The 24,132-nt window shown below is 40.6% G+C and overlaps 1 protein-coding gene across 4 annotated transcripts in view; it reads right to left on the reverse strand.

Moving 5' to 3' along the window:
• LOC120788419 (C-myc promoter-binding protein-like) overlaps positions 1–24,132 on the reverse strand; it is a 77,218-nt gene that overhangs the window by 43,593 nt on the left and 9,493 nt on the right. For all 4 annotated transcript variants that reach the window (XM_040124253.1, XM_040124234.1, XM_040124243.1 and 1 more), the window contains exons 2-9: positions 17,101–17,431; positions 13,482–13,728; positions 9,297–9,366; positions 6,300–6,469; positions 1,726–2,006; positions 1,098–1,164; positions 788–846; positions 196–340 (exon numbers count right to left, since the gene is read on the reverse strand). In XM_040124253.1, coding sequence (XP_039980187.1) covers positions 196–340; positions 788–846; positions 1,098–1,164; positions 1,726–2,006; positions 6,300–6,469; positions 9,297–9,366; positions 13,482–13,728; positions 17,101–17,411 — 1,350 coding nt within the window. In that variant the 5' untranslated portion in view covers positions 17,412–17,431. The remainder of the gene's footprint in view (positions 1–195; positions 341–787; positions 847–1,097; positions 1,165–1,725; positions 2,007–6,299; positions 6,470–9,296; positions 9,367–13,481; positions 13,729–17,100; positions 17,432–24,132) is intronic.

A 24,132-nucleotide genomic window follows, 5' to 3' on the forward strand; every position in this document is an offset into this window, starting at 1 on the left:
TGATGGTATTAGATATCATCAGAAATGAACAAAACAATTATTAGCACTGTAGTTTACTAAAATTAAAGGTAAGAGAAAGGAAATTACATCTACAAAGCAACATTGAAAGTGTGAAGCCAGCATGGTGGAGGGGATACACACTCCTGGTTTAGGGGGATATGAAATCACTCTGTTCGGCCAAATGCAGTAACTTACAGACACCAGAGCTTCAGTGACGCTGGTCAGAACGGCCGGTCGTAACGAGTGCACCAGGATCTTGTGTTCGGTGACGGCGAACACCAGGAGGGTGACGGCGTTCTCTGGTCCGAGGTTTTGGAGCAGCGTGGAAAATCGACCACCACTACAAAAAACACAAATGTGCAAAATTCATATTCCTATAAGGAACTACAACAAGGTCTCAACCTTTTCTGGCCTTGTACATACTTTAGGTTCCAAAATACTCTACCAGCAATGTCACTGTTGTGTAAATTTGATATTGAATTCATGTTTTTTTTTCTCAAGAGTATGAAGAGAGCTCAAAATTGATTATATAAAAACGATTATATACAGTACCTAAGACCTATCTATCTCTTCTCAGTGAAATGGATCAAACTAATTTCAACAAACCAGCCTTGAAAATCTCCAGAAAACTCCAAGGTTGAGAGAAATATTGCATCTGAAAAATGTTCCTTGGCAAATACGCCACATCCTTGGGTCAATCAGAAGAACAAAATGTATTATCAATTTTAAGCACAAAATTAGTGGTGTCACATATCACCAGGAAAACATTTAGTGCGGCTGCTCTTACCTGAGCGGTAAAGGGGAAGACACTGGCTGGCTCAACATCAGGCTGTCATGAGGGGAAAGCTGGAGAAAAGCTGGAAAGTGAGATAAAACCAACCGAGCAAAAAAACACAAACAAAAAAAACAAAAAAATACCTGCACTGACGTATTTAAATATTCTTGCGTAATGCAGGACCTTAGCTACTGCACCCTAGAGTCAATCCCAGACACCTTCAGAAAACAACACTATTGCTGGCGAAATGATGGTTACCCAGTTCTAACATGCACACTATGCACCAAAAATCACAGTAAAAACTTTTGCAATCAACACTTACCTGCACCAGGATGCGAGGCCTCTGGGAGGAAGGGAACGGAACTTTGTGCATAAAATGAGAGATGTGCCTGGGAGGAAGAAGAATTAGGGGGACGTGAGGCCAAATATAACAGCAGTGGGCAGCCAAATAATCCATCAATGCACCCCTCTCAGACGGGTATGAATTATGAGCAGCAATAAAACATATAAAGCATGAATCTTCTGTCACACATTACCTGACCTGGATAATGTCAAATAAATATCCTCAAAGAACTTAACCCTGGTAGAAGGAACAGCTGCTGTTGATTCCTTTTTCAATTCATGGAACTATTTTGTAATGGCGTGTATTTTTCTTTTTCCTTTTTCTTGTGTTTGCCCAAATTCAGAGAAAAAGTTTAAAAGCCGAGATGTTTTCAGTTACAGATGGAAATATCAGGTTTTACCGTCAGTCCCTCAGATTATTGAGGATATCTCCTTTGATTTAGTAAAGGCGACCATATAGTAAATTCCTGTACAACACTGCTGCACTTCTGTCAACTTAAACTACTTGTCTGAAAGAAATCCTTAACAACTGTCAGGTAATGCAGTATTTTAAGAAAACAGAATATTCATGTACAGTGAAATAAAGAGACAAAACAGAGAGGACTCACTTCTCAATGGGCAGGGCATGAGGGCCAGAGATGGAGTAGCGATAGAGGAATGTGAGGAACTTGCGAAAAGCATCAAAGAAGGGCCAGTGGGAGAGCAGACAGATACACTTGTTGGTGTAGACCGAGCGGTAGCTGGTGGTACTGTCGGTGGCTGCAGCCGTAGTGTTGGAAGAGGAGGGTTTGTGCGGATCCAGGCCCAGGAGGCCCAGCTGGGAGAGCTGCTGATCGGTCAGACACTCCTGCGGGTAGGGCTCGTAGAACTGAATGGCAGCTCCGTACACCTGAAACAGGAGACGCGTTGGTTACACTGCTCACCACCTGCAGTTATATCATGTCTGTCGCAGCACAGAGATGTCACTGCAGTTTCAGTATGCACATACAGTAACTGCACAAACTAGTCCTATATAAAAAACAGTCTAAAGCCAAAGTTTATGATACGACAGTGCCAAACTTAGACGCTTCTCCATATTTGATTTTCTTTCAAAGGTTATACTGGCAAAGCATTTCTGTTGGCCTGCTGTAGAAATGTGCAGGTCAGAGGTCACCACACGTCAGCTTTTCTTGAACCCACCTCTCTCACTACATCCATTTTATCTCTGAGTTCATTAGCCTTAGGGCTGTTACTAACAGTGAGTATCATTATCAATTAATCTGCCAATTTCTTATTATAAACTACGTAATTGTTCAGATAATAAAATGTCAAGAAAAGTGCAAAAATTCCACAGATTTTCTAAAAGTGAAAGCTGATGTCTTAAAATTGCTGAATAACAGTCCAAAACCTAAAGATATTAAATTTACAGTGATATAAGAAAAAAAAAAGTAGAAAATATTCCCCACTGACAAGCTGGAACCAGTAAATGAGTATTCTTTACTTGAAAACTGAACTAAAACAGTTCATCAATTATCAAAACAGCAGCCAAGAATTTTTTCTGTTGATTGACCAATTGTTTCAAGCTTGAATTATCCAATTATCTACAGTAATGTTTGTATACACACACCCTCAAAAACACATTTACCTCTTAACAGCTTTTGTTTAACAATTATTACCAGAAGAAGCAGCTTCAAGTCCAACAGATGACCTGACCACATAATAACTGCAGGAAGCAGACAGTTTAGAAACCTCTATGCAGTCCTCTGAATAATCTCTGCACTCTTAAATAAATGGAAACATCAATAAGCACAGAAATAAAGTGAGTATAGTGCATTGCTGTTTAGCCTTTATTGAACATCACAGCCATGAGTGCCAACTGTGGCCAAACAAAAAGCAGTTAGCTGAGCCACTATCAGCATTAGGCCAAATAAATCCCCTCTGCTTCCTGGAAATATGAGACTTTCCCAATTCACACACAGATCAAAGCTAACTGGCTTATCCGCTGGCCAGCTGGGCCACCGGCGTTGGTCAGTTTTAAGTATGTTCCCCCAAAAAGGCATCGACAAGCCCCACACCTTTGAACTGGGGACGCCTTTGTGTTTGTGTGTGGATGTTTTGTTAATAAACCAGCCTTATTAGCTGAACAGCATTGTGTTTCTATTCTTTGAATATGCATGAATGACAGTCGGGCCTGCAACCCAACATGCAGAAACAAAAAAAATGACATGAAAATTTGTTTAGGCAGAGGTGGAAAGTAATTAAGTACATTTATTTTTTATACTTTACTTTACTCAAGTATCTATATTTTCTGCTACTTTATATACCTACTGTAAGTAAATTTCAGAGGGAAATGTTATACTTCTCACTACAATACATTTATCTGACAGCTATAGTTACTACTTTGCTAGACTGTTTTTTCTAAAACTGGATGCACTGTTATAAATTTAACTATCCAACAGAACACACAGTAGTTCAGATTTTTGCTCTACCCTGATCATCTGCGACAGTAAAATGCTGCTTACGTGTTATTGCATCAGTAATAGTAATCCAAAAGCATAATGTATAATTACGTAATCCTGGCGGGGGCCATCCTGCCTGAGTACTTTTACTTCTGACACTACGGGAATTTCATACTTCTTGCACCACTAGGTTTAGGGTTACCAGCAGTGAGTGAGTGGGCAAATAAAACTGTGGGTTTCCACACCCTTTAACTTGGAGTAAGTTATCTTATGCATGCAGAGGTGAGGGTTATGGTTATAAGGGGATTAATGTGGTCAACAGAGGGTTCCCATAAGTAGAGAAACACAGTGGTGGGTGGGTGTGTGTGTCTGTGTAACATTGGTCAACAGGTGACGCTTCAGTTAAACATCGAGTGTGCAGATTGCCAGAGTCCTGCTGACTCTCACACTGACCTTGGCCAGTAAAACACAAGTCAGCGCGCACACACTGTCCTCACCAAATATCCCCTGCATCTGCTACAGCAGGCTTTCCGAACTCTCATGCAAACACACACACACACACACACACCAGTAACATCAGTACACACACAAACTTCACTCAGCAGCAGCCCACGGAGGGTCCGACACCGGCGATTGCTCCTGACCCCTAACTGGCCGTGTTCAGCGGAGCAGCTGCTGTGTAAACATTAGCAGGTTTTGGATGTTATTTGTTTTCAATTGTGGTTCTGTTTCACCACATAATTCACTAATATGTGTCAACAAGAGCCTAATTCCAACTGGACCTCTTTCCAAACCCACAGATCGGCACAGCAAGAAGGGGTTTGTGCTTCGATTTGGAAACAAAGAATGTTTGTGTGTCTGTGCATGTTTGTATGTGGTGTCTTAAGCTGGAAGTAGGCGTCTCTGAGCTACACATACATTCACGTGCACGGCTGTCGTTCGGATACATTTGAGTGTGTGTTTGTTTTATGGATATGCAGATATATAATGCGGGTGTCCACTTGGAAGCAGTGCCACGTTTAGCAAGAAATCTGGAAACTGAAATCAACTGCAGTCCGTTGAGATTGTAAACAAACCACTACATCCATGGATTTGAATCGACATAAATGGACGGGACGATGACAAGATGGGCAAAAATGTGTGTAGTGACTTGTTTCCTGTGCTCTGCTAGAAGATCACTGGCACTATTATACTGAAATGTACAACCAAACACTGATGGAAGAAACAGAGAAAACTTCCTGTTAGGATGTTGGATCAACCACTCGCGTTGTTCAACTCTGAGGAATGTGCGCGTCAGCTTATGGTTATATATAACAACCTTGTCTGCAAAGACATTTAACTGTACATTCACAGAAGCATAATTCCAGCTTTAGAGGCTGTAGAGTCTAAAAAAAAAAAAAAAGGAGCTTCAGCAGAAGCGAGTCATTTATACCTACTGATTCCCATTGGCTGGAGTGTAGGGCTGCAAATAAAGTTTCTTTTCATTATCGATTAATCATTTGGTCTATAGAACATCAGAAAACTGTGAAAAATGCCCATAACAATTTCCAACAGCCCAAAGTGACGTCATTAAATGTCGTTTTGTCTGACTAACAGTCGAAAACCCCAAAATATTTGATTTACTAAAATGTAAGACAAATAGAAGCAGCAAATTGTCACATTTGAGAAATATGGAACTATATTTATGTATTTATTTGTTTGTTTGTTTGTTAAAAGGATTAATCAGTTATCAAAACAGTTGGCGACTTTTGATCAGGTCATCAGTTAATTGTCGCGGCTCTAACGGAGTACGTGAGATGGATGTTAGTAACGTGATTGCAGGACTACATTATAAACTGCTGAATAATCTCTGTTATGTAGGCAGAGTGTGTGATACTCTTGATTTTCATCAGAATCTCTTTTTTTTTGGACTATTTAAATGTATTTTCATAACTGTCCAGGATTTTAAGTCTTGGAGTGTTTTCACTTGGCACAGAAGTACAGCGCCTCAGTGTTTCTGGTGTAGGACTTTAACTCGAGTGTGTACATTATCATTACAACGTCTGGATCATATTTTTGTTTTACTGACTAAAAACCACATGACTTGAGTTAAAGACATAGCTGAACAGACAGCAGGCAATGATTTAAAAAAAAAAAAAAAAAAAACTGTTAGGCATTTACAGGCCAAAACATCCCGGTTTCTTTCTCAGAGTAACCCAGCCAGCGTTTCCTGGGTTTTTAAGACTGGGATAAAAGTTAATCCAAGCCTCTGAAACTGGGATATGACGTTTACATGAGAAGACACATGACTAAGACACTAAAATCACTGGGATAATACATGTGTGTATGTTTTCTGTGTGTCTCATAGCTCAACATCAACATTTCCAGAGCAAAAAAATTATAATGATGATATAACAGCCTTGTCATTAACGTGGTGTTAATAAAGTTTCATTATTTAGCTGTTTTTTCCTTTTCAGCCAATAAGCCCTGCATGTGGAGATACAAGGTTTCCAACAGACAATGGCAACATGCATGCCTGACCCACTTTCCCTTCTGGCATCCAGAGCACTGTGGTTTTTCTCGTTCCCCGCTGTGGTCATGTCAGCTGTATAGATGGCAGTTACAGTCTGTTGGTGAGGTCTAACGGACACCGCCAGCCTCTCATATCTGATGACTGCTACTGAGAGGTTTTGTTAGTCTCCTGGATGAGAGAAAAACAGATAAAGTAGAAAAGAGAAGCTAATCTAGCCGCTCTACCGTCTTACCTTCTCTCCAGAGGCTCCGGTGAGGACAAAGGTGGAAAAAACAGGGAGGGAGTATTTGGTGTTGGCTGGCCAACACTCGATTGTGGCCCCCATGGGAAGGCAGAAGAGAGGGACAGACTCTGGCAGCGGGAATGACTCATAGTCCTCCTCTGGATATCTGCTGAATAAACCTGACGGGGGGGAGAAAAAAAATAATAATAATAAACAAGCTCTGGGCTCAATTAAGAGAGCTGCAAAGTTCAACCTCCCCCCCCTGTGATTACCAATTAAGAGCTAATGTAGATGGAAGGCCACCTTTCAACTAAGCTTTAAATTAAACAAAGCAAGTTTAATTTATTGTGATCACAATGAGACTGTACGACTCTATTGAGTGAGTGTTTCACTGGCTTTGTAATAAGAAATCAGCGCTTGATAATCAGGCCTTTGGGTACACAGTCACTGTAATTGGACACTAACAAGAAAGAATGAAGTAGTGATTTTTGTGTGTGACATCTAACTTTGGCAAACTGTACAAAAAACAGCTTCAGGAAAATTGTTCGTATAGTTTAAAAACTTGATGCCTACCAAGTGACAGCACTTTAAATGGTCAAACCATTAACCACTTTCATCAAAGGTACATTCCTTAAATGTTGGAAAATTGTAAATGCACATTTTAAAGTGCACATTTACATACTTGAGGGGAATATCAAACTGCCATACGAAATTTGAATATACATTTCTTAAAATGCTGTGTCATTTAAACACTTCACTGAAACGATCACACTTTTATTCATCACATGAACACCTGCAAGTTCACAGCTACATCATAGCCTCGCTGAGGAAATAAACAAATAACTATAGCAAGAAGTAACTATCAAAGCACAACATTATAGAACTGCATTAAAGAATCCTAACCCTTATCAAAGCAGTTTTGGTAAATAGGCATCCAGTGTTCATTCTCCTTTTAAACTCGGGCTTGGTCTCCAACTCCTGGGAAAAATATCTGCCACTTTAGTTGCTGGATGTTTTACTTTCTTCGTCAGCTGGCTGTCAACCTTATCTGTCTGCAGGTAGCACACAGTTCCTCTGAGCTTGTTTTCTGAAAACAGGTGAGTGATGCAACTCGAAACTAAGTCCTGCGATAAATCCTCTTTCACGAAGGTCATAATGTTCAGTTTTTGTTAAAACTGTATTAGAGACATGTTGATTTAACTTTACGGTCATTTTGGAGGCTTTAGTAGGTGATGGTGTTGAACCATCTGCAATGTACAGAGAAGGTGTTTCTGTTATTTAACCCACCTTCAATAATATTAATAGGGTGGACAACATAACAGAAACACCTGTTAGTGTAATGCTATATAATTCAACAGCACACTACGAACTACATCCTCCAAACTGACAAAGTTGAAAAAACCCCGCTATTAAAAGGTTTCAACAAAAATTTAACATTACAACCCTCATGAAGGTAGGATTTATTGTAGAGGTTTTGTGTTAGACTGCATTAGTTTTTGCGAGTTGTACATAACATGGTAAACTGCCAACCGAGTCTTCATGTAATTTCAGTAGGTATCTGCCTGATCTCCACCCAAAAAATTAGGCCGCTACATCGTGCATACTGGGGAATGTCCTGTGTACGTGCTGCTCTACAGCTAAATATGCACATTTATGTTTGTCATTTCATCCCAAAATGAAAACCATGTATCTGCCAACAAAACAAACTCAGCATGTTTAGTTCTGGATCAAACTCCTGTATTTGTTTTGAAACAAAGTCAGATGTGACAAAACACGAATGTTTCCAGAGCTCAAAGCCTGATGCGTGCAGGATTTTTCCTGTGCTGAAATGTTGAAAATAAACTTCATTTCTTTGAGCTGACTCATCCAAAGCATTAGTGAGGAACAGATAGGATCGCTCCATTCACAGTCTGCTGCATATTCAAGAGATGTACAACAAAACATCAGCCAGCCAATCTGAAGCTGAGCCAAACACAGCCATGCTGAGCCAACAGTGTTATCTCAGAATGGCAATCTTCTGTCAGTGTTTTTTGCACTGAAAAGTCTGATGGCTTTAATGCAAAATAAGACTCATTGAGCCGTTAAATATATGGAAACCTTTTAAACCTTTTAAAGAGGGAGAATATTGGCGTGCAGAGGCTTATCTCATCACTCCAAATCTGAGGCATCTACATGCTTCAACAGGCCTGAACATGCAAGTACAGCAATTGCAGAACTCCCCCATGCAGCAAATCTACCCTGCAGCAGACCCTCCTCTCTGGAGACATTTCTGCAACACCGCAGTTGTAACACATACAGAAACAGGTCATATGTTTAATGCAATACATAGATATCACTTCACAATTAACTGTGAATCATTTTTAGTACAAGTCCTCCAATTTATTGTTGATACAACTGCAGGTAACTTTAGCCCCTTTCAAAAAGGAAAGGGCGCAATCGGCATTCATTCCCAGGTCGAATGACTGCAGCAGTCACGGGTAATAATTGGCTCCAGCTCCGATCGGCAGTGATGGAAACATGACGCCGGGGTTGACGAGCTAATTTTCGCCCCTTTTCCGACGCGATGCTTTGACACGCGTCGAAGGTCCAGATGTTGGCGTGTAAATAGCCAGGAACATTTATTGTTTTTTTTACAGTCTAAGGGAACAATGTGCAACAGGGATTTTGTTCTTTGTACGCAAAACTGAATGCGTTGAGTTTGAACAGATTGAATTTGTCTACTGAAAATAGAAAAGGAGTCAATTGCCTTTTTTTAAAAAAAAGAAAAGGGCATATATACACTAATTTTGGAGTAAAAGGGTATTTCTAAATATATCTATATCTATATATCTCTGACGATTCAGTTTTTCTCACACAAACAGCCGGTGATTAAAGGAAGCACGGAGGAAGGAGAGAAAGTATTTACAGACAACACATTATTTGATATCTTATATCACCAAGGACATGAGGCGCACATCAGTATTTGGATCTGCGTTCACCTGTAGTTATGGGATTAGGAAGGCTTACCTGCTTTGTAGGCTATTGTGTTGGTTTTTGCCACAGACTTCTTGTAACACAGGTAGACAGAGGAGCCCCACTAAAAACAAGAGCAAAACGGTTAAAGTCAGCGTGTTGTCCCTTTGGGCCGATGAGGAACAAAATGCATAATCCCAGGCTCCATCAAATTTGGATCAATAGTTCAGTTACTCCCTTTCAAAGTTGGAATAATGAGCTAATTACTTCAAATTATGACCCCCATCAAGCAAGTCGGAACAAAATTTTTTAAAAAAAAGGACCATTCAAGGTTTTTTTTCATTCTATTTTTAGCCCATTATGACTCAACACCTTCTGAAAATCCTGTTATTTTTCTGACCTCTGATGGCTAAAGTTCTCACATGCTGCAGTAATGCAGGGCACGGTGAGAGAAGCAACAGATCTTGGCGTTAACGTTACCGTTTTCAACTACATATTACGAATACTTCACTTTGCTCGCCATCTTCAAAAGGAAGTTTTTTGACTGATTTTCCCCCTTCGAGAAAACAAGTGGTTTTAAATCACATCAGTAAACTATGAAATGTGCGGAGGTTTAAAACTCGCTGCAGATACAGGACATCACAGTTGACTTTTTATTTTTGTATACGTAACATTATCAGCATGTGCCAGCAGGGTCTGTTTTCGAAACTCTCCTTAATGATGCATTCAAGGATGCACCAAAATGTAAGACATGAGACTAAGCTGCTGAATATAAAAACCTTTCAAATGCAATTACCAACACAATTCATTTCACCAAGTCCAAGTTTTTTGTTTGTCATCTCAGCTTTGGTCTGATTTATTTTTCTTTGAACGCAATGCTTTAGCAGCCAATTATGAAAACTTGATTGGGTGTGTTTTTATGCACCTCCAAGGACAAATTTAAAAATGGCTTCAAAATTGATTCCGGTTCCAGTCCAATGCCTTGTATGCCATCTCCACTGCCTTCTGTGTGTGTGTGTGTGTGTGTGTGTGTGTGTGTGTGTGTGTGTGTGTGTGTGTGTGTGTGTGTGTGTGTGTGTGTGAGAGAGTGGGAAAGAGAGAGAGAGAGAGAGAGAGAGAGGGAGGGAGAATGGGCGAATGATAGCTAAATTGTAAAGATCTTTGTCCACTAATGCAGAAATGCACTCCATAAGTGCAGCTTATTATAATTCACCATTTGGCCTCAACTAAAATATCCCCATTAAGCCAGCAGTGGAGGGTAATAACTATGTATATTTACTTAAGTACTGTACTCAAATACAGTTTTGTGGTACTTGTACTTTACTTGAGTAGAAATATCAGTTTTATGCTACTTTCTTCCCCTACTCCACTACCACATATCAGGGTGATATATTGTACTTTTGCATACACTACATTAAGAAAGATTTTACATATAAATTATATATTGATGATCTTACAAAAAACATGACATGGCCTGTTTTCGGCTTGTTACCCCTTACAAATAAGTCGTGTCTCGGGCCCTTTGTCATATGCCAGATGTGTATGATTAGGATTTATTAGCAGTTACGGTAAATAAACATTTAATCACTAAACTCCTCAGAGGGTTTCATTTAAAGAACTGTTTGAGGCCCAAAGAGGGAACATTATCTAGCATTTCACGAGAAAACAGAGATTCCAGTCCCAAAAATGAATACTATACTGTGTAGAGGAATGTTGTTTTTTCTTCCCTACTCCATTAATCATCTCACGACCCTTCACATTTATCTTGTGAGCTTTAGAGGGGGCCTGAACCCTGGGTTGGGAACCACTGCACTTAACTACCTGATGGTACTGGCTGAAAGTAGTTAAAAAAATAAAATAAAATGCTACCTACACATCGATGCGGTCTTAACAATCCAAGTACTTCTCCTTTCGATATTTGAAATACATTTTGCTGTTAATACTTCTGTACTTTTGCTTAATTAGACTTTTTAAAGCAGGACTTTTACTTTTGATGGGGTATTTTTACATTGTTGTTTTGGAGCCTTTTCTAAAATAATTGATCTGAATACTTCTTCCACCACATAAGCAAGTCAGTGTAATTTTTTATAGAATGGAAAATACAGTACAAAGATGTATTGTCCCTCCAACAGTTTAGATATACTCATCCCAAACAGAAGTCCAACTATATGGGGGATGCGCAACTAGTAACCGGCCTATTAACATGTAGAGAGAAAGTGATGATTCATCGGATAAACACACGTTTGTGATAATTAGTCACTGTGAGAGGAAGCAGGTCTTTGGCAACTAAAATTTGCATTAGCACTCTAACAACCAGAAGTATGCTAACGGGGCTGCACTGAAGTGTTAAAATGATCTTCACAGCTCCTACATTAGTCAGATTGAAAATTAGTGTAGCTTATTGTAGAATCCTCCTCTTCTCCTTCACGCACCACAAGTCTCTGTAGATTCAATCACCAGCTCAAAACATTTCCTGGGGAACTTACTCTCTGTTTTCAGAGATTTTAAGACGCAGCCACACACATAATTTCTCGGGGGGGGGGGGGTCTCAAATGTAGACCAAGATGACCCAGGAAAGACTTTTACAGTATTCTGCAAGTGTTTGTGTGTGTGTGTGTGTGTGTGTGTGTGTGTGTGTGTGTGTGTGTGTGTGTGTGTGTGTGTGTGTGTGTGTGTGTGTGTGTGTGTGTGTGTGTGTGTGTGTGTGTGGGTAGTTGGGTGGGTGGGTGGTTGGGAGAGAGAGAAGCAGATAGACATAAAGAGAATACGACAGGGTGCGGAGGAAACCAAATACAGGAGCAGATACCATAAAGCTCAAGTGACACCACTTCCCTCTCCAAAAAGAAACAAGACTGAAAAAAAATAATTACACATTATTAAAAAAACCTCCTGAGGCAATGTAGGATGGTTTTACACAGTTTTCGATAATTGGATGCACTAACCAGTTTAGGCATCTCACCTTGGGGTTGAAATCTCTCTCTTAACTAGTGAAAAAACACAATTTAATCAAAAGAAGAATTAACAGGTGAGCTGCAGTCTATTTTTCATCCACTGCCCTGCACAACTCCACAGGATGATTAAGCACATGGGACACAGAGAAGTTCTATTTAGCTCTAGGCTGAGATTTTTCCAACCCTACTCCATCATTTCAAAATTCTTTGACAGAAGAGAGTGTGTCAACGAAATCTGTCAGTGTTTGATAAGGCGTACTCATCATCCTTGCAATAAGGCTCAATGTCATCTTAAATTGCTGACTAGTGGAGTAACCTCAAAGATAAAACCTCCCCCCTCATACTGTATGTTATGACTTTGTTATGTTCAACACATTCTAGAAGTTTTTCTGTGATGAACAATTTGACATTTTTTGGTGCCCACTCTCCCTTAACCTTCACCCTCTACCTCAGCTAACTATTGCCTTCCTTTTCAAGAATTCCCTTTAGCAACAACAGTAATGTGCAATAGTTTTAGGCATTTTAGATGTTTATACTCTTATCCATCATGGAATTCCATTGGGGAGGCGTCTGATCGGTCCCGACTTCAAATTCTGCAGCATGAGATAAGAACTCCAAACGTACAGCCCGAGTCGTACAGAACTGACTTCAGAGACGAGAAGAACAAGGAGTCCTGCAGCAGATGGTCTGGCCCCCACAGAGCCCTGATCTCAGCATCATGGAGTCATTACAAGAAGAGACAGAATACACTGAGACGGGCTAAATCCACAGAAGAACTGGGGCAAGTTTTCCAAGATGCTTGGACCAACCTTCCTGCCAAATACCTGAAAAACTAAGTGTACAGAGAACTGGTGCTATTTTAAAGGCAAAGGGGGGTCGCAGCAAATATTGATTTGATCTTTTTCCATTTACTGCACTTTGTACTGAGTTAGGTGATAAATAAAAACTATTCATGGCGTTATTTTTGAAAGCAATCTCACTTTACAGCATTTTTTCACAAGCGCCTAAACTTTTGCAAAGTACTGAGTGTCAGAAGGAGCATAAGAAATTAAAGTTTGCTGTCACAAATATAGTCTGTTAATAAACAAGGTGTCTAAATGGTAAAAATGCCAAGAAAATAATATGTCAAAAAAAACAACTCCACTGCAGAAACTAGAAATACCTGGACTTGGCCTCCCCAGACAAAGTGTAAAAATAACACTCTGAAAAACGGTTTTGTAACAGTGATAAAGCACTGCAGGGGAGAGTTTTATATAACAAGTTCTCTCTACATCAGCGAGTCTCTCACCATGCTGCTGTTGAGATTCTTCTCCACCTTACAGAAGGTGTGGGGAGGTGTCTCTCCCTTGCTCGGGATGATGATGCAAACGTCAGTGACGGCCAGGGTGGCGTGTGGCTGACTCTCCGGCGCCCGGCGATAGGTGACATAGATGCGCTGGGAGGAATTGCCGCTGATGTTGGCTGGACGACCGGAGGGTGTGGTCTGGATGAGGTGGCAGCCCTGCTTCAGTCGCTCCTTCCACTCATACAGCACACTGGGGGGACGAGGCAGAACGCTATGGTCAGCCAAACTAAACTCCACACCATCGTGTAGTTATTGGTGCCATTACCGTGTAGAATTAATCAACACAATATGCAGTCACGATTTCACTGGGCCAATTAGGTGGACTTCCACATTTCATTGTAACTTTCGGCATTTTTCCAAATTGTTCAGTGGCTGACAGAATGGAGCTGATTAAGCCAAATGACTGCTTTGTACCTCACGACCTGCAAAGCAACATTTGACGCAATGCTGTATTTAGAAGCAGCACAAATGTTACCAAAACAGGAATATTCTCATTGCCTATTAAGATTTCTTTAATGACAATTTAATTTTGAACAAATCTGTGATTCGCTGTAACTGACAGTGCTCATACAGTAAATGCCTGTAGGTTTATGTACAGTACACACATATAAACTCAGTGCAGCATTACAATTAGGCACCAGAGGACACTCACACAAAGCACTTAGAGGACAAGTACTAAGAGGTACATTATCGTAGCAGTAATTTTAAACATCCCCTCTTTGTGCTTACATTATGCACTTATCATTCATCACTATTTCAAGTGGTACTCAACAGGCATTTTGTGGCACTATCTGAAAGCTGGAAAGTGAAGAGAATTTCAAGTGGTCAGCTGTGGGATTTTTTAGTTTGTCTCTTTTTCCATTTCAGCGCTAATTGCTGTGACGATTCTGCTCTGATCGCAGCAGGGCCAAACACTGTGCGCGCATCTTTCTCTGCTGTTCTACCAGACCGGTGTTCTGGCGATTCAGTTTCCGCCATAAGAGCAGTGCAGCTGACATTATGCCTTTAAATGGTGACAAAGCCAGTTCTGTAGAATTTTAAATTGGCCTTTGTGTTGGCTCAATTAGACCTTAACACATCTTCAAACAGCTGCAGTTATCAAGGCAGGGGTTTTTTTTTTTTTTTTTTTTTTTTTTTTTTTTTTTTTAAGGTCTTTATCTTTGCTGGTGGCCTACCTCCAAAAAAAGTAAAAAAAAAAAAAAATATAAAAACGTTAAACGTGATAAAAAATTATTTTTCAGGTCAAAACATCAGAGAAGCAATTTCACACAGAAAAAGTCTATATTCAATGAGTTTGGCTATTGTTTAGGCCATCAGCTATTAACAAAGTGATCAAAAGACACAGTGCATCAGTGTTTGGGTGGAAAACCTTCTCTGCTTAACAATTTACTGATGTAAACCCTGGAGATGCCAGTGCTCCTCTTATTCCGGTCTAGTTGTCGGTGTTGAATGAAGCCGAATTTATATCAACATGAATACTGGACATAGATAATGCTAATTATTCCATCTGCAGTCTGAGCAACAAATGAGTAGAAATGGACATAAACAATGGTTACACCTGCACAAGGACAGACAGACAAACAAACAAACAAACAAACAAACACACACACACACACACACACACAAACACACACACAGACACACACAGACAGACAGACACACACACACACACACACACACACACACACCTCAGCTTCCCATTAGTCCTACCAGTGTCTGGGAAGTGTGGCCCCTCTGGACTATCAGCACACAAAAGCTGCTGCTATTTTCTGAGCAGAGCCTCTGTGTCAGTGCCTGATAAGCTCTGCACTCTATAGTATCAGAGGCCAGTATTAACCTCCTTACCATTGTCACCACCTGTCTCAGCCAGACAGAGGTGTGAAAAGATTGAGCAAACAGTATTGAATTGATACAGTTCAAAAGATGTTTCTGAGGACGACACCTGTAACAGCGTTTCACGCTATTCCCCTTTTTAAAATCACAATGGGGAAGTGCTGCGAGGCAGACACTACGTTCCTGCTGTGGAAAACTGTTGCACAGGAGGAACTGTACTCCTCACTCACGTTAGCAAGCAACAGCAGGGCAGTGTTTCACAGTAAGTAGAAAGCTGACAGTTATAGGAACAGCAGCAAACATTGTGTTTGCTGCTGTTCCTATATCAGCAGCTGGGAATCACCTGGGATGGAAAAAAATAATGGTTATGGCAACATGTTGCAATGCTTGCAATACATGTGTCTGTGTATGTAGAGCAGGCACAGACTCTGTGTGCTTCATTGCAGTGTTTCATTTAGAACTGAAACCATCAGTCGATTAATCACTTACTAGTTAAGTCATCATCATCTGCAACTATTTTAATGATTAAAATCACTTTTCAAAGAAAAACACATTTTATTTTTTAGTTGCCACATCTCATTTGTGAGAAGTTTCGGCTTTTCCGTCTCCGATTTGAAAATTACCTGAAAATCTTAAGTTTTGGACCGTTGGTCGGACAAAAATGGCGTTTATGGATGTTACCGTGGGCCTTCCAAAACTGTGATAGGCATATTTAAACAATTTTGTAACATTTCAATGGCCAAATGATGAATCAGTTAATTGAATAAATAAATAATAGATTAACTGATAATGGAAATAATTAGTTAGCTGCAGCCTCTGTTGAATTTCAGTTTTCTAGAAAATTTGGTGCAACTGAACACTTCATAATGGTTAAGAAGCTTCCATAAAAATTTTGCACCAGTTTTAAACAAATTTCAGAAATTTCAGCAAAATACAATGGGAGTCAGTGTTGTATGTTTACAGCAACCATCTTGGTGTGAGTATATTCTATAGAAGAAGAAGCAGAGGCAGATATGGCAACACCAAGGTGGAAAGCCCTGTCTTTCAGATTCAGCCGTTATCGCAGCTTTATCACAACCAAGCAGATAAACTATTTGGACAGCGTATCATGAATATGGAGATAAAAAACTGCATTTGTAATTATTAGCTCTAATGGATCTTTCATTCTAGATTTTGTGGTCATCATACAAGGCCACTGGAACAGTTGATAACAGTATCAATGCTTTTCTACACGGAGGCCTGTCCAGAACTGGTTCTTCAATGTGAATGCGAAGATTCAGGGACAGGAAAGAATGTACCTGTGTGACATTATCCAACCATGAGCAATTTTCTTGCATGGAGCTCACACAACAACCTTACGCTTCATGTAGAATGAACAGAATTCTAGAGAGATTGGAAATAAAATTTTTGCTTTTCCAAAAGCTCCATGGCAAATTGTTTCCATGGAGACATGGTGGGACGCCATACACAGTTTTACACTAGCCAGCGAGAGCTATACTAAGCAGAGATGCTGGCCAACGATCAAGCCACAAATGATAGCTGAAATTTGCATTACAGTGAAATGTGCTTTATACTGAGAAATTGAAACGGAAACATTTTTTAATACAAACAATGCTTTGTGTTGCCACCTTTGAACAGAAAAGACACTTTGGCACCACATAACTATTTTAACTAGTCTTGTCTCAAACTAGAAAAGAGAAATTAAGATGAGGATTCCTTTAGTGCTTACCCCAGGTCAGTGAGTGGTGGCTTGTCACGACCTCGTCTGTAGCACAGGAAGATCTGGGGAGCCATGAGGCCACCATTGTTAAGATCAGCTGAATGGCCGGTCGGTGTTGTCTCGATGCAAGTGAACCCTGGTGGCACCTCCTCACCCATCGAGCGGATCACTAAAGCCACATCAGTGATGGGCGCTTTAGGCTTGGCCGTCTTGTGGCAGACATCATCAAAGTGGATCTCCTGATCCAACGGCTTGAACGGATCCGTCAGACCGGCCACCACAAAGTAGTCGGCTACACGAGGGCCTTTGTCCTCCATCATCTCCCATCCCCGCCAACTCCCTGCACAGTTACAGAGGAAAGGAGGAAGAGAGACATAGAAACAGAGAGAGGGAGAGAGAGAAAGGGAGAGGAGATTAATTTTCATCGTGGTAGCAGGTACAGACGGTTCTTGCGTCCTTGCTATGGCAGTAAAATAAAAATTCTGTCAGTCATAAATCTTACTTAGGGGAGGCCAGTAGAAGGGCAAATGAAAGGAGTGGGGTAAAAATGTGAGGATGAGAGGGGCTATGATTAGTTACCAGGCAGCCATTTATAGTTTGGGTCTTTCTTTTTGTAAGTCTTCCACCAAATTGACTTTTGTTCACATGACCAGCTAAAGGTTCAATGCCCCGGCTCAAGGACACTTTGACAAAGCACATAGCTCTGAAGAGGACAGAACATTGTTGGTGTTGAGGATCTGAACTTTTCTCTAATTCCAAAAAGGTGAGACAGCACAGTTAAAGCCTGGCTGGCTACACAGACCTGAGTGCGCATTTTAAAAAGGGAGCGGTGAGGTGTTTCTTCACACTAGACATTCTGCCTCAATTACAGGCTGGTCCCACATAAAACCTGCTGATTAGAAGCCTTGTGATATCATGGAGCCCATTAAGCACAGTGATGAAAGCCAAACAGTAGTTTCCTTAAGTCCTAAGAAGGACATGTCCTGACTGCACATCATCATCTACAATTTCTGAAGAAGCACAGGCTGAAAGGTATACAAACATGGGCTGGGTAAACAAGTTAATACCACATAAACACCCGAGATGTCACCTTCGAGTAGAAAAATAATGAAAACAGGACATTTTCGATGATTGAGTTACCCTCTGTACAATCTGCAACTAATCAAAAGATGCTTTGAGTGAGTGAATGTTTTTTTTCTGCCAGGACATAATCACAAAAGCTCAGTCTTCATTATCACAATTATGTTCAGAAATCCCCCCTAAAAACAGCAGTGACATGATACACAGCTGTGATCATTTCCTCCAAGCAAAGGTTCATCAGTTGAATCTCATACAACAAAACTGCATTTCCTGTTTCAGAAACACAGGAGGGACTAATCAAACACATTCACCACCCTCTGAGGATAGCCAGTGAATCTTAAAGTTCAGTGTTACTTTGATCCAGCACAACACCTAACCACTGATTGTTTGCTGTGTCATGATCACAATGCCATTTCAAGAAAACAGAGGAGTTAGGACCGCTCAAGTCAGAGCCTGAGACAAAACCACTAAAAAGCTTTTGGGCCAAAGACACGACAGAGAACAAAATTAATTGTGTGCAGACAAACTATGGTGTTATTTAAAAAGATCTGCTGCTGGAGGCTTTGCCAAACTGTCATGTTAAATTTGTGCTGTCTTTTCTTTTTAAGGTACTTTTTTGCCTCTTTGAATTGATTTTTTAAAGGGGATTTGGTTCCACTGTGAGGCAATTCGATTTAAGTGTGAAATGATGAAACACATTTGCATTACATAATAACTACCAAAACTCTCCATCTGGACCAATAAATCTTATCTCAAGTTTTAATATACTATGTGTCACATAAAGAGAGCAACACCAGTCTTTTGCACTGAGCACTGTGCTCAGTCTCTCACTGATCAAAGAAATGCTCAATTCTTTTGTCCAGGGAACAAAAACACAAAATAATAAAACTAAAATTAAAATTTAGTTCCCCTACAGAGACCTGTAAGGATACAAATGTATATGTGACAGCTCAAAGAAAAATATCAATTATCTCTTCTTGACAAAGCAGGTCTACATTTTGCATAGAACACTTCTCAAGTGCTGATAAGCAAAGAAATACTGTTTTTTTTTTTTTTTTTGTTTGACAGCCGCTGGGCGTGGTGGTGTAAAGTCTCAGTGCCTCAGTGACCAGATTCATCACTCAACCTCTTGACACTTGTGCCTGCGGGACACGAGTGTGTCTCTGTGGGTTAAAATGAAACTTTACCCCTCAAAGTACTCTCACTCTTCTCAGTCAGTCAGTCATACAAAAACACAAGAACACACTGGGTTCATGGCAGCTGAAATCAGGAGGTGCAAGAAATGCGTACCTGCACAGCATGTACACAGATTGGATGTAAGAAACAGAACACAATTCAAACATGGCTTAAGGTTTTATTATAAAAACAGAATTTTGCATAGACGGCAAATAGAGGATGTGAAAGCCATTTTCTTTCTTTAAAAACATTCCCAAGTTGGTGTAACAGTCAGTGACCATTTCTCACCCAGATAGCCATTTCATTGCAACCCAATTTGTAATCCAAGAGTTTCTGCCCAGTGTAATTCTGAATAATTCAACTGGACAAGGTCTGTGATTCCAACCATATGCAGTAAGAGGGTGGGGGAGGAGAGGTTTAATTAGCAGGGTGTGTTAGCTAGTCTAAATGTGTTGGCTCAGGGGAAAGGTGAAAAAGCTGCCAACTCCAGTCTGTGTGATGTTATGCGAGCAAGACTCCAGCTGCCACCACAGCTACAGAAACCAATGTTAGTACCTCCTTTTATTTGCCTCCTCATCAGAGACTAGCATAAATCAAGAAGGAGATCAAAGTGTCAGAGGATTAGACCTCTATCAGTGAATATCCTGCTCCCCGTGAAAGCATTTTACATGTTGCTGTATAACTGACTGTCAAGAAGAACAAATATAAAAACAGCACAGTTAACTTTGACAAATCATGCAGATGTCACTGTGGTTATCCAGGCAGCAGGTAGCAGCAAATGGAACAGAATCTCATCTTTTTCTTTATTTTCTCAAATAACAGTGTCATTTTCTTTTTTAGTCTACTGAGTGATTCATCATGAGCTGTTTCAGACACAATATATGGTTGAGAAAAGGGTTTGTTTACACAAATCTAACTATAGCTGGGTGTTCATAGGTACAATGAAATGATCTTTGCAGGGTCAACGAGCAACGCTTATATCCAAACAAAGAGCAATTTGCATTTCTCTCTTTAGTTGTCACATCCAGCTATTGACAGATGATCACAAAACGCTGGTTCGCTGGCTCTTACACTTAGATTACAAATGCATCTCACCTCATCACTTCCTCAATGTGAGAAACTGATGAGAAGACAGTCACAGCGCACTGAGCTGATTTTCTGTGCCAAGTGATGTCTGGTCAGCTGTGATAAGGCAGAACAAGAGTGGAATCCAGGCCTCCGGCCCATCCATTCCCCGTCCCGCATCGAGACTTTCAGACCTAATTCCACATTTTAAAATCTACCTTGTTACTGTGTTTGTCAGCTGGAGAATAATTGGTCGAACTAAGAGTGACCACAGGACCTTTAAGGCCCGCACATCTGTGCAGCATCCTGAGTCCATGACCACAATCTGCGTTCGACATCCTGTCCAACACACAGAGCACTCATAAATGTCCCTAGGAAACTCACATTACAACACATTAGAGTGGTGTTCACTTCTCTTTCTGACATGTTTACTTGGGAATTGAGTGCAATACAAAATATACACAAAATGCGTCTCATCAAAAAGAGTCTCATTTTCAATTTCAAAAAGAAAACAAGTCCACTGCAACACTGATGCAATAGTTACACTTTACGTCTTCTAATTTAAACTCGTCATCATACTGATCCAGGATATAGATTTTTTTTATAACAACCCTGATTAAAGCATCGATCAGTGACTTCCCTGCTGCTCATGGATTGATAGAACAGCTAAAGCACGAGGAAAACAACAGCATAAGTGAAATAAGAAATAATACCTGGGGGAGGCTCATATTGGAGGAACAAACACACACATTCCTATACCACCTTCACGTACGCTCACAACACTCTCAGCCATAAAAAGCCTTCATGTGAGCATGAATCTGGAGAGGCTGACAGACAGCCTGAAGACAAGGTGGGACGTTTGTGTGTGTGTGCGAGCACAAGGTCCTGGGGTCACATTCTTCTATTTCACAGACATAATGAAAGGCAGAGACCAACGTGGTCAACACGTGAGGTTTTGTCAACACAAAAAAAAAAAAAAAAAACTACAAAGCCAATCAAAGTTCAACTGTTCCTCATTTTAAAACATATTCAAAGCCTGGCAATATAAAAAACTAAATCTAACATCATATGCAGTGCGTAATGAAAGGAAAAGTGGAATTGCACAGGGTGTCGGCCAGTCGGCGGCTATCTCGTTTCGTGCAAATGACTGCTGCTTTATTGACCCAGAGGGATTTTGCATGAGACTCAACTGACAAAAAACAGACTTGGGTATTGTTTCAGGGAACACACAGTAAGCATAGTTAACTCCTCGCTTAGTACAACACTGTAACAAAATATAATGTTGACCTTTTTTATTGCCGTTCCATGGATGCAAAACAGTCGAAAGCTCTGCAGTGTCCAGTCACACTGACTACAGAGCCCCACGACGAGCCAAAGAATGACACTAATCCTTGCCATGTTATCATCCTGCTAAAAATACAATGCAAACCAACGCAGCTGTACTGTGGCACACATTACATAAGGATTAAATATTATATTATATATACACATACACACACACACACACACACACACACACACACGTGGGACAATCCTAGACTCCCATGAAACCACTTCTACTGTCTCCAACCTGCTCTCTCTGCCTGCCCTTTATTTCAAGAATAGAAGAAATCACGATGGAAACACAGGTGACAATGAAAAATTAATTCTAGATTTCACAGTTCCTGCTTTCAGTGAATTTACTTGTAAAGGTGATTGCAAGGACTTATGGGTTACGCAACAAAAACTGATCCAGTGAGAGACATTCTTCGACTAATTTGCACTGACATGATAATGGAACCTGGAAAGCAAAACAATGCTTTAAAATTTCAGTCTGCAGAGAAACAGTTACCTTAAATATTCATATATTTAGCCAAAAGCCTTGAATTTTGGTGCATGAAAGTGCTGAGAAGTCATAACAGCGGTAAACACCCATCTATTGCATATTCAGCCCATGGAATTTCATGCACAGAGCATCGCTGGATTCCCTCCCTGGAACTGCATCCAACAGAGGGAGAACTGTGACTCCATGAAACTGTGCCTGACACATGAGAATAAAAATCTGCATCACATCTTAAGTGGTCTAATCCAAATATCTTAATTTCCTGGCAGACTGATCTGGAAGGGAAAGCTTAACTTGGTCTTAAGGTACACGCCCAGAGAGAAGTCACGACTGATTCCCCCCCAGCATAAAAAGCTGTGAACTTTTAAGAGGGGATGTGCTCAAGCTGCAAGCCTCTTTAAAGGTTACTGGGGCCCTTCACAGTGGTCCTGAAGCATTGCAGACTATATTTATGCATTTCTGAATCATTTATGACATGGGACCATTTATTACAAATGCCTTAAGACATGGTTTTCCCCAAGACTTTACTGACTGTTTGTCTTTGTAAAGCTGAAATCAGCATTTTCATCTAGAGTAGCTTAAATCTTGTGGTTGACGTGCTTTAAAAGGTACTTTATGCTGTGACTCATCTGAATGCACAGATTATCTGGGTCCCGTCTGATTCTCTACAGTAATCACACAGGATAGAGACCAGTGTGGGAGCCAGAGAAACAAGAGAAACAGACTTGGTGGAAAAGCACCACGGGCCCACAAAGTTTAAACTCGGCCACATGAAGGGCCTGGTGCCAGAGCCATAGACAAAGCTTCCCAGCCCAAACTCGCAGACTTATAACCACAGCAGGAGTTCAGGGAGGAGTTCGATAAGATGTCCTTACCCAACAGACATTCAGTTGCTTCCACAAGGATTTTGTTTAGGCCTATGTGATAGGGGAACGATTTCCAGCTGTCTCGAGTTCACGAGAACCGGGGCCAATGAAACTCACCAAAGGGACTCTCGTTTTGAGGCTCCAACGGGCCAGTCGCTGCTCTCGAGTCCAGCTGTGTAGACAACCAGCGCAGAGACAGCCACAGCAGGGCAGACACATGGAGGAGGTGAAAAGGAATGTGCTCAAGAACATAAACACAAGCCAGTAGGAAGCCTCACTAGCCAAGCATCTGCTTCTAGTTAGCCAAGAGGGGTGGGTGTTTGGCTCTTGTGCCTTTTCACTGCATCAGGTCATGTAACATCTTGGAGAAAGGTGACCTTTGTGAAAAAGAGGTTGTGTGTAATGTAAAATTGTAATCTCTCCACCTGACTTGTTAATTAACCTAATGAACTAAGATGAAATGTAATTAACTTTGCTGCATCTTATACACTCTCAGTTCCCAAAACAATAATCAAAAGAACACAAACATAAACAACAGCTATATATCTGGAAATGTATCTCCATACCAGCCTGTTAGGCAGATAACCATGTTTATTCCTGGTTTAATTCCCAGTTTAATTACAAACAACTAGCACTAAATATGTACTTTATTTGCTCTTAGATGGAATGAATATGTGTGTTTGTGTGAACCCAGGAGACATTATGCAGAAGGGATAGTTATGATGCATTAACCTTTGTCAACAGATACTGTATGTTTTAATTAGATGTGTGACTATTTGTAGCTATCAGCTTGTTTTTGTGTGTGTGCATTCTTTAGCAGCAGTGTTGTTTTTTTTCACAGTCTGAAACAAGTTTCCCCTCAGGGACTAATAAAGTCAACTTTATCTTACAACCACCCGTCATTTACTTGGCTTTTCATTTTCTAACAATAAACATGGTGTTCCCCATAAATGATTCGTTTCTCCGCTGAGCCAGTCAGTCACAAGTATTCAGTGTTTTCACCCACAACAGCAGCCAAAATTGGACCGATAG

Source organism: Xiphias gladius, chromosome 1 (assembly GCF_016859285.1).
Source record: "Xiphias gladius isolate SHS-SW01 ecotype Sanya breed wild chromosome 1, ASM1685928v1, whole genome shotgun sequence".
Classification (NCBI taxonomy): Eukaryota; Metazoa; Chordata; class Actinopteri; order Istiophoriformes; family Xiphiidae; genus Xiphias; species Xiphias gladius.